General features: G+C 44.3%; 1 protein-coding gene across 1 annotated transcript; it reads right to left on the bottom strand.

The window, feature by feature from the left end:
* Positions 1-1,200: 1,200 nt before the first annotated feature.
* LOC131185361 (lipopolysaccharide-induced tumor necrosis factor-alpha factor homolog) lies at positions 1,201-14,379 on the bottom strand. Its single transcript, XM_058157826.1, has 5 exons — positions 14,059-14,379; positions 7,046-7,295; positions 6,848-6,922; positions 4,733-4,892; positions 1,201-1,611 (listed from the first exon to the last, which is right to left on the bottom strand). The coding sequence occupies exons 2-5, from the start codon at positions 7,293-7,295 to the stop codon at positions 1,503-1,505; spliced, it is 594 nt and encodes a 197-aa protein (XP_058013809.1). The 5' UTR covers positions 14,059-14,379; the 3' UTR covers positions 1,201-1,502.
* Positions 14,380-15,274: the final 895 nt, after the last annotated feature.

The following is a 15,274-nucleotide window of genomic DNA, read 5'->3' as shown; positions in this document are numbered from 1 at the left end:
CGGAGTTGGCAACGGAGTTGGACAGTGATGAGGCTGAGGTGGGGCCAGGGCCATCAGGAAGTGAGGTGCGAACTCCAGAGCCTCCAGAGACTGATAGTAGTGAGGCAGAGGAACATGAGGAGCCTGTTCCTAATGCACGCATGAGAAGAGCTGCCAGAAGGCAAGAGCAGCTCAAGCAGAGAGGATAACTCGGGAGTAGGGCCAAGAGATGATTGGCCCCTCCCACAAGGCTTAAAGCAGACCAGCAACAGCATTTGGGCTTTGCCGGAAAACAACGTTGTAGCTGCGTCTTCTGCTTCATCTTCTATTTCATATACGTCTTTGTTTTTGTGGCTTCTGGACGTTTGCCAGGAAGGGCCTTTGGCAGTTTGCCTAATTAGACTAAGGTTTGTTAGATAACTGAGGAATTTGTGTTGGGAGGCATTTGTTTTACTTTGAGTTGAACAACGCTGGGAATGAAGTAATTCCCAGCTGTTCGAATAAAGTTTATTTTTCCACGGACTGAGTTTATTACTACCTACTTGGGCCTGGGTCACAACAGCATGGCTCTGATGACCTGGCCTTGGACTTCACTGTTTGGGGACCCCCTTCAGGCCAAGCAATGGAGAGATTTCTCAGAAGTTTCCTTTTATCCAACTGAGTGAAAATTGGGCCAGGAGGAAAATGAAGGATTTCTCAGTCCAGCGTGAAGTAAGAAGCATGTAAAAGTGGCCTCTGGCAAGCCAGCAGGCCAGGAGATGCTTGGTAGGACATAAATGGTGCATTGTTGACAGTGGTGGGTTTAAAAATTTTTTTACTACTGGTTCTGTGGGCGTGGCTTGGTGGGTGTGGCATGGCTTGGTGGGCATGGCTTGTTTGGCATGGCAAGGGAAGGATACTGTAAAAGTATCCTGAAGGATACTCCATTCCCGCCCCCCACTCCAGGGGAAAGTTACTGCAAAATCCCCATTCTCTCCCGATCAGCTGGGACTCGGGAGGCAGAGAATAGATGGGGGTGGGGCCAGTCAGAATTTTATTTTTACCACCGGTTCTCCGAGCTACTCAAAATTTCCGCTACTGGTTCTCCAGAACTGGTCAGAACCTGCTGAAACCCACTTCTGTTCATTGATATGGTCCTCAGAGGAGATACGTGGGGACTGAAGCACAGATGGATTTGAGCAGCCTTGAGAAGGAAGCGTACCAAAAGATTCACAAAAGAAAAACCAAAAACAAGAGTTAATTCACAGACCTCCAAATACCAGGAAAGTAATACAGAAAATCCTAGAGCAGATCTTTGACCGGCTGCAAGCCACTTCCCTGCTGAGGAGGCTGAAGGAGGCCAATGTTGACCGGAGCTCAGCCAGCTTCACCGCAGATTAGGGAGCCCATCCTGCATAAATGCAATCCAGTTCCAAACATAAGAACACTCCAGGATGGAGAGTGTGAATCCATCCAAGTTGGAAACACCTTTGCTCCCATTTGATTTCCAAGGAGACAGCTGGGTGGGCTGTTCATCTAAGCAGCTAGATCCTTTTATACCGGTAGATGTGATATCTGCAACAGGGACAATAATGATCGACGTCCTTACAGCATTTGGACATGAAGGGGATGAGACAGCAGCCCAGGCAGCACCTGAAAGCCACGTAAGAAAATAAAAAGATGAGAGAGATTTTACTTTTTTTTCCGATAGGCACCAATCTTTCTCACGTATTGATTTTATTTTAAACTGATTCTGAATTTAATAACAGCAGCAAGACTGTTGATTGGACAATACTGGAAGAAAGAAGAGGTACCTACAATAGAAGAATGGATACTGAAAGTCATTAATTTGGCTGAGATGGCTAAAATCTCAGCTTTTTAAAAAGACAATACGCAGGAAAGATATTTAATTGAATGGAAAAAATGGATTGATTATCTACAAAACAGATATCAGATTAAGAAATATCAGATTGCCTTTGAATAATTAGGAAGTTATTTTATGTAATGGGGAGGGGGTTGGGAGATGAAAAGCTTTGGATGAGGTTAATTGGATTGGAAGGGAAAATTTTATTCTATGTTTGGTTTATGTATAACAATACCTTGTGATTGACCCGGGAAACCGGGGAGAGGGGGGGAAGGGAGGGGGGAAGGGGGTTTTCTGGGAGGGAGGGGGGGGAAAAGGGGGGGAAATGTCTTTGTTTTTTTTTTAAACTTTTTCAATTAAAAAATAAATAAATAAATAAAAAGACAGACCATGACTTGAAAAGGGTTTTCTTGTGGCTTGATGTTATGCCAAGAAATTACACCAAGACATCAAATTTCAAAATTGCATAGACCAACCATTAACCATTCAGGCTCAGGCCATTCCTGATGATGCAGCAGTATGAGAGTGGAAAATACCCCCAAAAATGTCAAACTAGAAATACAGAATTATTGGCCGTCAACCAACCCCAACCACTCTAGACCAGGGGTCTCCAAACTTGGCAATTTCCTTGCGAACTTCGGCTCCCAGAATTCCTCAAACGGCCATGCTGACTATGGAATTCTGGGAGTTGAAGTCCACAAATCTTAAAGTAGCCAAGTTTGGAAGCCCCTGCTCTAGACCTTAGGCAGCCTACTGTAGGTCAATGGATCCTCGGATTCCAAGTTTCCAGTCTTTGATTGCAGTCCAAGTCCTGGTTGAAGAAGGCAGTCTGAGATTTTATTGTAAAAATATGTCAAAATATGTCCCTCTTGAAGAACTACCCATTTTGTCAGCTTTATCCCTTATAGGTCAGTCAACGTTAAGATAGGAACATTTGAAATGAAAATGTTAAAAGACAGATGGACTTCTACTCCCAGGATTCCCCAGCCAGCATGGCAGGCTGGGGAATTCTGGGAGTTGGAGTCCCCCTATAATAATGTTGCCAAGCTTGAGAAACACTGCTAAGGATAGTAAGCTTCTTACACCAGGAGTCTTCGTAAGGTTACACAAGAGCAAAAAGTGTTTCTCAACCTCAATCAACTCCCAGAGTTCCCCAGCCAACTTTAAGACATGTGGCTGAGGCGGAAAAACACTGAGCCAGGAGGACTAAAGTCGGGCCAAAGACATCTCCAGGATCCAGTAGTTCCTGCAATGGGACCAAAATAGCTCCGCCCCCTTAGTACCTGTATGCAAATGTCACTGTGCAGGTTCCAAAGGGGCGGAGCTTGCCTCAAAATGGCGCACTGTTGCTTTTATTTGCACTATCTCTCGGTTACCTGCAATGAGCCCCCCACACAAACCCTGAAAAGCCAAAAGAAAGCCCCAAGTCTATCCCACTGTGCCAGCCCCCTACCCGTGGCATCCCTAGCCTCCCCCTAAGGGAACTTCAGGATAACACTCAGCTCCCCAAATGTTCCCATCTCTGGCCCGAGGTCTCCATTTTACCCAGTGGTGAGTTTCAATTTTTTTTACTACCGATTCTGGGTGTGGCTTGGTGGGCGTGGCTTGGTGGGCGTGGCAGGGGAAAGATATTGTAAAATCTCCATTCCCTCCCCAATCCAGGGGAAGGCTACTGCAAAATCCCTATTTCCTCCCGATCAGCTGGGACTCGGGAGGCAGAAGCAGCTTACTATCTACTGGTTCTGTGGGTGTGGCTTGGTGGGTGTGGCATGGGCTGGTGGGCGTGGCTTGGTGGGCATGGCAGGGGAAGGATACCGCAAAATTTCCATGCCCCCCCCTCCAGTCCCTCCCCCAGCTGGGACATGGGAGGCAGAGAATAGATGGGGGTGGGGCCAGTCAGAATTTTTACTACCGGTTCCCTGAACTACTCAAAATTTCCGCTACCGATTCTCCAGAACTGGTCAGAACCTGCTGAAACCCACCTCTGGTTTTATCCCTGAAGCCGTTTCTGAAGGCTGGAGGGGATTTAAAAGAAAAAAAATCAAGGGGGCAGCCAGCATGATAGATGTGAGAAAGAATGGGTCTAAGAGTGCATGGGTGTGGATGTCATATTGAATTTTTTGACCCTCCAGCCTGCCAACTCAACAGGGGAGAAAATGTTGGGTCTGAGTTTGTCTACTCTGATCTACTAATGCAGGGGTCTCCAACCTTGGTTACTTTAAGACTTGTGGACTTCCACTCCCAGAATTCCTCAGCCAGCTATCCAACCTTGGCCACTTTAAGACTTGTGGACTTCAACTCCCAGAGTTCCTCAGCCAGCTTTCCAACCTTGGCCACTTTAAGACTTGTGGACTTCAACTCCCAGAGTTCCTCAGCCAGCTATCCAACCTTGGCCACTTTAAGACTTGTGGACTTCAACTCCCAGAGTTCCTCAGCCAGCTATCCAACCTTGGCCACTTTAAGACTTGTGGACTTCAACTCCCAGAGTTCCTCAGCCAGCTATCCAACCTTGGCCACTTTAAGACTTGTGGACTTCAACTCCCAGAGTTCCTCAGCCAGCTTTCCAACCTTGGCCACTTTAAGACTTGTGGACTTCAACTCCCAGAGTTCCTCAGCCAGCTATCCAACCTTGGCCACTTTAAGACTTGTGGACTTCAACTCCCAGAGTTCCTCAGCCAGCTTTCCAACCTTGGCCACTTTAAGACTTGTGGACTTCAACTCCCAGAATTCTGGGAGTTGAAGTCCACAAGTCTTAAAGTGGTCAAGGTTGGACAACCCTGTACTAATGAATTCCATGAATGTGTAGGAGGACAAATTGGGCAGTGGGACTGGACTAGATGACTTACGAGATCCCTTCCAACTCTTGTTAATCTATTAAAAATATAAAGTCACAAAGCATGCGACACTCACCCCACCAAGCACAGGCAGGTCGAGACGGCATAGGTTAGGCACCCCACTCGGAAGACCACTTCGGTGGTGATGATCTGTCGGCAACAGGGGCAGATGGTGGACGCAGGTTTACTGGAGAAGATCCCGGCCACCACAACAGGTGGGGATGAGTCCATGCAAACTGTGGGGCAGAGAGAGAGGAGAGACATCAATGCTCATTTCATCTCTTACATCCAGAGCTTTTATGTGTGGGCAGAAATCTCTTCTGGACAGCCATTTGCCTGCAATTTGGCAGTTTGAATCTCACCAGGCTCAAGGTTGACTCAGCTTTCCATCCTTTCCAAGGTGGATAAAATGAGGACCCAGATTGTTGGGGGCAAGAGGCTGACTCTGTCAACCTCTTAGAGAGGGCTGTGAAGCACTGTAAAGCGGTATATAAGTCTAAGCTATTGGAATCGTTAGGCAGTTGGTCAGGCAGCCTTGACTATTCAGCCGGTTCACAGAACTCCACAAAGTTTAACAAACAGTTCTCCTGAACCGGTGCGAACCGGTTGAATCCCACCACTGCACCAGCCCATATGTCGAGACAGCTCAGCAAACTCCAGGAAGAATCAAAAACAAGCAAAAAGCTTTGAAAGATTCTCCCGGGGATGAGGTTGAAAGCTTCTTCTTTTTTTCCCTGGGAAAGATGGCTTTGTGAAAAGATCTCCTGGGAAGAAGCTTTTTCTCCGTCCCTTTCCCCATCTTTTATCTTAGTCGGCCAATTTAAAGTAGGGGTCTCCAACCTTGGCAACCTTACGACTCGTGGACTTCAACTCCTAGAATTCCTCAGCCAGCGCATGCTGGCTGAGGAATTCTGGAAGTTGAAGTCCTCAAGTCAGTAAAGTTGCCAAGGTGGGGGAGACCCCAACCATCTCTGTCCTTGGGACCTGACTTTGATGTCCTTGGGTCCTTGTTCCAGGTAGACGCTGTGCTGTATCTGCCCTTAAATACTTTCATGAAAGGCTTTTGATTAAAAAGAGCAAGTGTAATGCATCACTTTTGTTTAGGCAAATGCTTCTGGGCCTCCCCAGAGACTCTACCAGCACTCTTAAAACAGAAATACCTTGAAGGAGTTCAGTCCAGGAGTTTCTTGGAACACCAATAAAGAGAACAACTTTGTCTCAGACATGTCCTTGTAATTAAATGGGCACCCTGTCATTTGCTACACTCCTATCATTAATATTTGCTGAGACTCTTCCTGGTCTATGGTCAGCATTCCAGTCCTCACCCTTGGGTCCTCTGGCTTTCAGCTTTAGATCCTTGAGGAGAATCTTCTTAAGAACCTTAAGCAGGAAATTCAGGGAAACATGGATATTTTTTTCTCCCCAGGCATTGGTCTAGTGTCCAGAATAAGCCATGATTGCATCATAAACATAGATGTAAATACTGGCAACCCACTTTGTCTATCTACAAATGGCCATAAATGAGACCTCTTATATTTCTAGCATTCTGGACTATCCGTCTGTCAATCTGAGTCTGTCTGTCTGTCTGTCTGTCTATCCATCTTCTCTCTCACATACATATCCATCCGTCCATCAGTCCATCCGTCCGTCTATCCATCCATCCATCCATCATCCATCTATCTATCGTCTCTTTCTCTCATCTACCTGTCTCTCTATATATCTATTATCCATCCATCCATCCATCCATCCATTCATCCATCTTTTCTCTCTATCTCACCTACCTGTCTCTCTATGTATCTTATCCAGCCAGCCAGCCAGCCAGCTTCTCTCTCTCTCACCTACCTGTCTCTCTCTATATCTATTATCCATCCATCCACCCATCCACCCATCCACCCATCCATCTAGCTATCTAGCTAGCTAACTAGCTATCTAGCTATCCGAAAGCCACTCAGTGTTATCATGGTTCAGTTCAAACCTGTTGTTCCTTATTGCACCCCCACATAAACAGCGTCACTTAACTCACCAAGAGTTGAGATCTACAACTATCAGCATTCTGTTCACTATTTTGTGCAAAGCCTAGCAGAAACCTTATCGCTTGGTTTCTCCGGACCACCGATTGGTGACCACTGCTGTAGGTCGAGGACTGTCTGTATATGACTCAGTCTTCAGCCTATAAGTTTCTGGTGCATACCTGGTCCTAGAGTGTCACAAGGCACTTCTTCACAGCTATATGGAGGTGGAGTAGAAATCTCATAGCAGCAAGCACCTGCATTGAGGAGGAAAGAAGGAAGGAAGAGAAGCCTTGCAGAGGGTTTGAATCAAGCCCCAAACCAAACCCTCTTTCTCCTTTGATCCAAACCTCACCCTTGGAAATGCACCCGGCACATACCTGTGACGCGATAATGCTCAGTTTCCGAAACATTAACTGCATATGGATCTGATGCGTATTGTGTATAGCTCTGTGATTCTGAGCCGTAGGTTTGTGGGGCATACATCTGTGGATTGTAGGGCTGTGATGTGTAGGCCTCCGGGGTGTAGGAAGCAGAGTATCCTGGAGCATAAGGTTCCTGGGGTACAGACAACGTCACCATAGGTACGGAGCTCTTCTCCTTCTCCTGGGACATCTTTATTCCAGACATCTGAAGGAGATGGGGGGTGGGGTTTCAAAAATATGATGGACAGGGGGACAGAAAAACAAACAAACCCATAAATCTCTTCCTACAAAGGAGAAAGAGCAAGTCAGAGGGCAAATATCTTGTTTTTCACCGGTTAGCCATCTCTGGCAGTGGTGGGTTGCCCCCTGTTCTGTCTCCTTCCCCACTTCGGATCAACGAGCTGGCCTTCAGCCAGTGGATTCACGGCTCTGATCAATCCTGGCAGAGAAATCGCAGATGCTTGCCAAAGTTCAAACAAATGACTCACGTAGCAAGACTTTCAGCTCTTTTTGAAACGGATCAGCTAAACCTTGCTTCCCGTGGAGTGAGAGCAATCTCAAAGCTCCTTATATAGCCTGTGGGGTAGGGCTCCTGCCCCATCCTTCCCTTTGATGACGCCGCCTCTCTAATCTTTCTGAAGCGCGGGTCGATCCAAGCTTGATTATTATTATTATCAGCTGGGTCTGAAGGCGTAGCCTGGGGAAGGGAGGAATCAGGGGATGACGGCCTCATTATGTCCTCCGACTGGTCTGGTTCTGGCTCCTGGAGCCGGGCCAAAGGAATCGGTGCTCCCGAGGTAAGACTTACCAGCCCTTCCCCCTCACTCTCGGAGTCACTTTTGGGCATGGGGCCAGGTTAGGGGGCTGGAGTCACAACATCCCCGGTTCGGACCGGTTCTATAGAACTGGTAGTAAAACCGGTGGGAGGCTCCGCCCACTGACCCAAATGTCATCAAAACATTTCTGCGCATGCGCAGAAGAGAGAGAGTGTACGCGAGTGGAACAAGCACGCATGGGCGGGCACGATGCGAATCGGTAGTAAAGGTAAATAGAACCCACCCCTGATCTCTGGTGTTGGAAGCAATAAGGCTTAAAGTTGCATTTTAACTCTCTTGTTCTCACACAGTTTCATCGGAGGTATCACTAGCAAATTACTAAAAAAATTAATGCACTTAAATCTTGGCCTGAATGTAGCTGATTCCACACAAAGCTACGAAGATCAACCCAGTTGGATGTTGTAGGATCCTTGTTTGCCAGGACAGGCCTCGTAAAGTCTTTTGCCTTGTTAAACAGAGTTCATACCACTTGATAAATCTTTGGTAGGGCCACACACTTGGAATACTGCATCCAGTTTTGGTCACCACATTACAAAAAGATGTTGAGACTTTGGAAAAAGTTCAGAGAAGAGCAACAAAGATGATTAGAGGGCTGGAGGCTAAAACATAGGAAGGTCGGTTTCAGGAATTGGATATGTCTAGTTTAATGAAAAGGAGGACTAGGGGAGACATGATAGCAGTGTTCCAATACTTAGGGGGCTGCCACAAAGAAGGGGGGGTGTCAACCTATTCTCCAAAGCACCAGAAGGCAGGACAAGAAACAATGGATGGAAACTCACCAAGAAGAGAAGCAAACTGGAATTGGGGAGAAACTTCCTAACAGCGAGAACAATTAACCAGTGGAAGGGCTTGCCTTCAGATGTTGTGGGTGCTCCATCATTAGAGGTTTTTAAGAAGAGACTGGACAACCAATTATCTCAAATTGTATAGGGTCTCCTTCTTGAACAGGGGGCTGGACTAGAAGACCTCCAAAGTCCCTTCCAGCTCTATTCTGATTGATTGAGACCCAGCTCTTCCCTGATGCTGCCACAGACTGTGCCAAATATGATCAGCTATGTTTTCCCCAAGCGTCTTTGCACCAGGGGTGAAATGTTCCCTGTTCGGCCCGGATCACGCGATCCGGTAGTGATGGCAGTTGGTGGTTCGGAGAACCGGTAGCAAAAATCCCTGCCCCGCCCCATGCCCAGCTGAGCCGTGTGATCATCAGAGGGTTTTTTTAAAAAACTTTTCAAAGCATTTTTTCTACAACCTCTTTGGCCGAAGAGGTTGTAGAAAAAAATGCTTTTAAAAGGCTCCTCTGACGATCCCAGCTGAGTTGCCTGATCGTCAGGGGTTTTTTTTTTCTTTTAAAGGCAAAAAAAATGTTTTTTTAAAAAAAGAAAAGCCTCTGACGATCAGGCAACTCAGCTGGGATCGTCAGAGGAGCCTTTTAAAAGCATTTTTTTCTACAACCTCTTCAGCCGAAGAGGTTGTAGAAAAAAAATGCTTTGAAAAGAGAGGAAAAAAAAGTTGGCTACGTCCACCCGGTCACATTACACCCCCCCTCCCACTAAGCCATGCCCACAGAACCGGTAGTAACAAATTTTACATTTCACCACTGCTTTGCACCCAAATCTTTGATAGATTTGTCAAAATCTATCTCAGATAAAATTTATTTATTTATTTATTTATTGAATTTCTAGACCACCCTTCTCCCGAAGGACTCAGGGCGGTGTACAGCCAGGCTAAAAAACATACACAATATACAATATTAAAAAACTAAATTAAGACACTTATTACACAATTGGCCGAAAAAATTAAAATAATTAAAATCTAAAAAACCCCAATTTAAAATATAAATAGAATTTAAAATTTAAAAGCTAAACAGTTTAAAACGTTTGTTAGCCCCGCGCGAATAAACAAATATGTTTTCAATTCGCGGCGAAAGGTCCGAAGGTCAGGTATTTGGCGTAATCCAGGGGGAAGTTCATTCCAAAGAGTAGGAGCCCCCACAGAGAAGGATCTTCCTCTGGGGGCCGCCAGCCGACATTGTTTGGCTGACGGCACCCTGAGAAGTCCCTCTCTGTGAGAGCGTACGGGACGGTGGGAGGCATGAGGTAACAGCAGGCGGTCCCGTAAGTACCCAGGTCCCAAGCCAATGAGTAATATGTTCTCATTTTCACTACCAGCACTTTAAAAGCCCCAAGTAGAGTTGAATGAAGGGAGGAAATTTTGCTTCAGTGTTAGATCAGGCACTACACTCCAGACTAGTACTTGGTCCAGCAGCCATGGAGGCCTTGGCAGATATTCAGGTGTGGTGGTATACGAGGGCTAGAATACCACAATGCAAGCCATGCGGTGTTTTTTTTTCTGATGACACTCTATGAAAGAGAAATTTGGACCTTGAAGATGTAGGATAGGAAGACCCAAAGGTCCTTTTTCAAGAGGCAACTGGACTTCCTTGTTTTTTCTTTGGAAGACGTTTCGTTTCTCATCCAAGAAGCTTCTTCATCTCTGAAAGGATAGTGGGGAATGGAAGGATTTATATTCCTTGCAGGCAGGTGGTCAAACAAGAAGCAATGGTTGGAAACTAATCAAGGAGAGAAGCAACTTAGAACTAAGGAGAAATTTCCTGATAGTTAGAACAATCAATAAATGGAACAACTTGCCTGCAGAAATTGTGAATGCTCCAACACTGGAAATTTTAAAGAAAATGTTGGATAGCCATTTGTCTGAAATGGTGTAGGGTTTCCTGCCTGGGCAGGGGGTTGGACTAGAAGACCTCCAAGGTCCCTTCCAACTCTGTTATTATGTTATGTTATTTGCATCCTTTTAGAGGATCGTTGAAGCACTTGGGAGCACGTGGAAGAAGCCTCTTGGATGACAAGCAAAAGGTCTTCAAAGAAAAAACAAGAAAGTCCAGTTGCCTCCTAAAAAAGCACCTTTGGGACAACCATGACCTGGATGACAGAGGATCTCTACAGAGTTTTAGGATAGGAAGAGTATTGACCCTTTTGGTGTTGGAGAAGACTCCTGAAACCACCATGAAACAAAACATAGAAGCGAAGCATTTATGTTATGCAAAGACACAGCTCTCTGGAAAGGTAGCTGGAGTGTGGTGGCTCATGAGGTTAGAATTCTGGGCTGAGATCAGCAGGCTTGCGTTCGAGACCTGTTGCCACAGAGGTGAGTTCCCATCACATGCTCCAGCTCCAGCTCCAATTAACCCAGGAGTTTGAAAGTGGGCAACTCTGAGCAGATTAATGGATACCATTAATCTTTGCAGGGAGAGTAACGGAGCCCCCAGCTGGTGTCCCCTGAGCAATGGTGATGTCACTGACAAATCCTTTCATCATGGAAACACACAAAAAAACAAAACCAGGAAAGAAAAGAGAAGCGGATAACCAGCAGCCGGATGGATAGTTAACAATGGCGATGAATACACCACGAGAAAACCTGAAAGACAAGGTTGTGGACAGATTGTCTTGGAGAAAAACTATTTATGCATCTCTAGGAGTCAAAAATGACTTCATTCCACATAATCAAATCACCTTCAGGCCACACGTCAGTGACCAAAACGCATTTGCTACTATTTCCCTTTGTTAGAAATGGATTTTTGAAGACTTGCACAGCCCTGGTAATTAGATTATAAAACGAAGTTCTTTGTATTCTGCGACACGTAAACTTGTGAATAATAACATAAGTGCAGAGTCATATGTAAATATAATGACGCCCATAATATGTAGATCTGGAGCTTTGTTTCTCTGGCTTATTGACAAAATATTTTAGTAGCGTCTCCAGATACTGGATTAAAATAGAACAATCTTGTTTAACTTATTTGATAATGATTTGTTTGCTCTTTTACATTGATGCTTTTTCTCATTGTCGATAGAATTTTATCGTTCAGATTCCAGTGCCAAATGCCCTTGTTCCTGACCTTCCTACTGAATATCGTGATTAAAGGAGAGGTAAGGTTTTTCTTTAAATCTTTAAGTTTCTTTAAGTTGACTTTGTATATAATATACAAATGGATGAAGACTATTGCTTAACATAGTGTAAGCCGGCCTGAGTCTTCGGAGAAGGGCGGGATATAAATGCAAATAAAAATTAAAAATTTTAAAAAAAATCAAACCATAACTCGGCATCACTTTTTAAAAATTCCCCTTTTAAGCTCAGCTACTTTCTTTCTTTCTTTCTTTCTTTCTTTCTTTCTTTCTTTCTTTCTTTCTTTCTTTCTTTTTTACCTTTCAACATGGATTCTTATTCATAGCCAGCTTGACAGTTCCCCTTTGAGTTCTCTGTCTCACGCTCTTCCCCAGCTAGTCACCTATTTTACACCTTTGTGGTTTTAAGCTCCTTGGTTGCCCTCCTTGAGTGTCGTTGAGGTCACTTTCTGAATTGCTCAACATACAGACAGTAACTGGCCTGGGTGCCCAGGAGGGAAGGGCGCCAAAGCGACAACAGTTCAGAGAGCTTGTGTGAGAGAAAGAGGGTGAAGACAGCCCCTCCCTAACAGTTCCCAGAGTGTATGCTTCGGGTAAGGCAGGGCAGTGGTGGGATTCAAATAATTTAACAACCGGTTCTCTCCCCTAATGATTTCTTCCAACAACCAGTTCACCAAACTGCTCAGAAAGTTAACAACCGGTTCTCCCGAAGTGGTGCGAACTGGCTGAATCCCACCACTGAGGCAGGGGCTCCCAACCTTTTCTCTACCCTGCACCCCCTAGAACGCTTCTGATATATTCTCGCACCACTTTAAAAAAAATAAACAATTCTATCCATATAATCATACGTACACACAATGATTTTGAAACTTCTAAACCCAAGTTTTTGCACCCCCTGGAATATTGTCTCTCACTCCCAGGGGGTTCGACTGCAATCACCCCCTGCTGGGAACAGTGGGGGGTTTCAAATTTTTTTACTACCGGTTCTGTGGGTGAGGCTTGGTGGGCATGGCAGGGGAAGGATACCGTAAAATCTCCATTCCACACACCCCCCCACTCCAGGGGAAGTTTACTGCAAAATCCCCATTTTCTCCCGATCAGCTGGGACTCGGGGTGGGGCCAGTCAGAATCTTTACTACCAGTTCTCCGAACTACTCAAAATTTCCGCTACCGGTTCTCCAGAACTGGTCAGAACCTGCTGAAACCCACCTCTGGTTGGGAACCCCCCACCCCAGACCGCAAACTACAAGTCCTATGTTGCAATCTTGTTGTTCAGTTATAATTCTAGAAAAAGCATTTAGAATAAACATCCTGTGATGTTTCGTGCATAATGTATTTTATAGATAAGAATTTATCTATTGATTTGCAGAATCTGAATTAATCGAATGGAACTATTTTTTCCCGTTCTAGTGAAAAGGTACCAGTTTAATCCTATTGTTATATTTCTCAGTTTTTTTGTTTCTTCCCACATTCTCAGTTACTAAGCCAGTGACTTCAATGCATTGAACAATTGGCGGAATAAATTACATGACCCTAATTCACAGCAAGAAGCGAGTACTTAAAAAGTTCTAACATTTGTCAATTATTCAACTTTCTAACCAGAGCTGAGAACCTTTCTGAGAAATTCAAAACATTTGGCTGAATGTTAGATTTCTGCTTTTCCTTATTTTTACTTTTTTTCCAAGTGTTATTTTTAAAACTGGATGTTTTTATGTTCTGGGAAGGAAGGAAGGAAGGAAGGCAGGTAGGAAGGAAGGAAGAGAAAGGAAGAAAGGAAGAACGGACGGATGGAAGGAAGGAAGGAAGGAAGGAAGGAAGAAAAAGACAGAAAGAAAGAAAGAAAAAAAGAAAGAAAGAAAGAAAGAAAGAAAGAAAGAAAGAAAGAAAGAAAGAAAGAACTGAAGCAGCTAAAAATAAGCCCCACCAAACAATTACGGGACTTATTTCTGAACATACTGTGCTAAAAATCTTATTATTACGATATGATTTAAAACCAGGGTGGGGGGCAATTCATTGGTGGCACAGCTAGTCCGTACTGCCAGGATATCAAAAAGCCATTTGAGGGGTTTTTCCAAGAATTCCTGGCTTACAGAATGTAAGTGTATGAATTAAACCGAGGAGCAATTAAACTTGAATAAGAAGTTTGGCTGCCAGGCATTCCATCACCTCCATCCTATTCCTATTTCAGGATGTCAAAGAAATCTCTTACCTTTGTGGATGGGAATTGCGGGAATTGAGACGAGCCCTGTGTTCTTCTCACAACTTGTTGATGGCTTCACCCCCGGGTTGAATACTTAAAGTGGACAGGATCATGCTCCGGTCCTCCAGCCGACATAGAACCAAAGAGTGGCAGAGTTCGGTTGTAGTGACAGGAAGGAAATACTGGGGTGGCAGGCAGGAACGTTTAATTACCCCGCCAAGAGCTCCAGCCTCTTCCAAAGATTTGTGGCAAACATCCTTGGAAGGAATGCGGGACAACGTGTTTGTGTTTGCTGGGACTTGGCTAATTTCTTTGAAGCCGAGTGTTTTGTTTTGTGCTTGACATGGAAATCAAGTGAAGATAATCCCTGTTCATCACCTGAGGCTCCATGGGGACGACTCACCATTTTAGAAGGAAGATGGTTCTTTCTTGGCCCTCTTAATTCAGGGCGGGCACACGTCCAAGACTTAATAACATCAAGCCTTTGGGAAGAATTCAGTTTCAGTACTGAGTTTCTCCTTTAGATCTGAAGACATCAAAGCATTTGGGAGCTCTTGAAGTGAGAAAAAGATGGCTGGGAGTCTTTTTATCTTGCTGGATGGAAAGACCCACTTTCATGTCTCATTATACTTTCACTGATTTTTATGACTTTGAGAAGGAAGTGACTGATTTTTCAAAATCAGTTTCAAATATATTGTATTATCAGTTTCAATATACTATCTGTGTGTACGTACTTGAGTGTGAGTGTATATTCAGTAGCAAAGTTAATAAGCAGAAGTCAATTTTGGAGGTCTATTTTGTAACCTAAAATTCTTGGCTTCTCTATGAATATATGCAGTAATTCTCAGTGTAACTTTAGTAAAATATAGCAGGAAGAGTTTATTTTTTAACACTGTATGATGGCCAGAAACTCACTTTCTGAGTGGAATAAGCATATACGTTCTTTTAGTAAATCAGATTTATTCATTTGATTTAGATATCTACAGTGATCACACATCCCTTATTTTAAAGGTCAGCCCTTTATTTCAGAAAGCTGCCTTTAGATTTATTTATTCTGCAAAAAAATACTTTTGTCCTTTATTTTGGTCATTTGACTATTTGATAATTTAACTTTTACCATGCAAATAGTACCACTTAATGCACTGAATTCTTTTTCAAAATAAATTGACATATACCGTTTGATTTTAGATATTTTTTATTAAACTATATGTTTTTGTAAAGTATT

This window comes from Ahaetulla prasina, chromosome 14 (genome assembly GCF_028640845.1).
Source record: "Ahaetulla prasina isolate Xishuangbanna chromosome 14, ASM2864084v1, whole genome shotgun sequence".
Lineage (NCBI taxonomy): Eukaryota > Metazoa > Chordata > Lepidosauria > Squamata > Colubridae > Ahaetulla > Ahaetulla prasina.
Note: the sequence above shows the minus strand (reverse complement) of the source record. Positions and strands in the feature narration are given on the sequence as shown.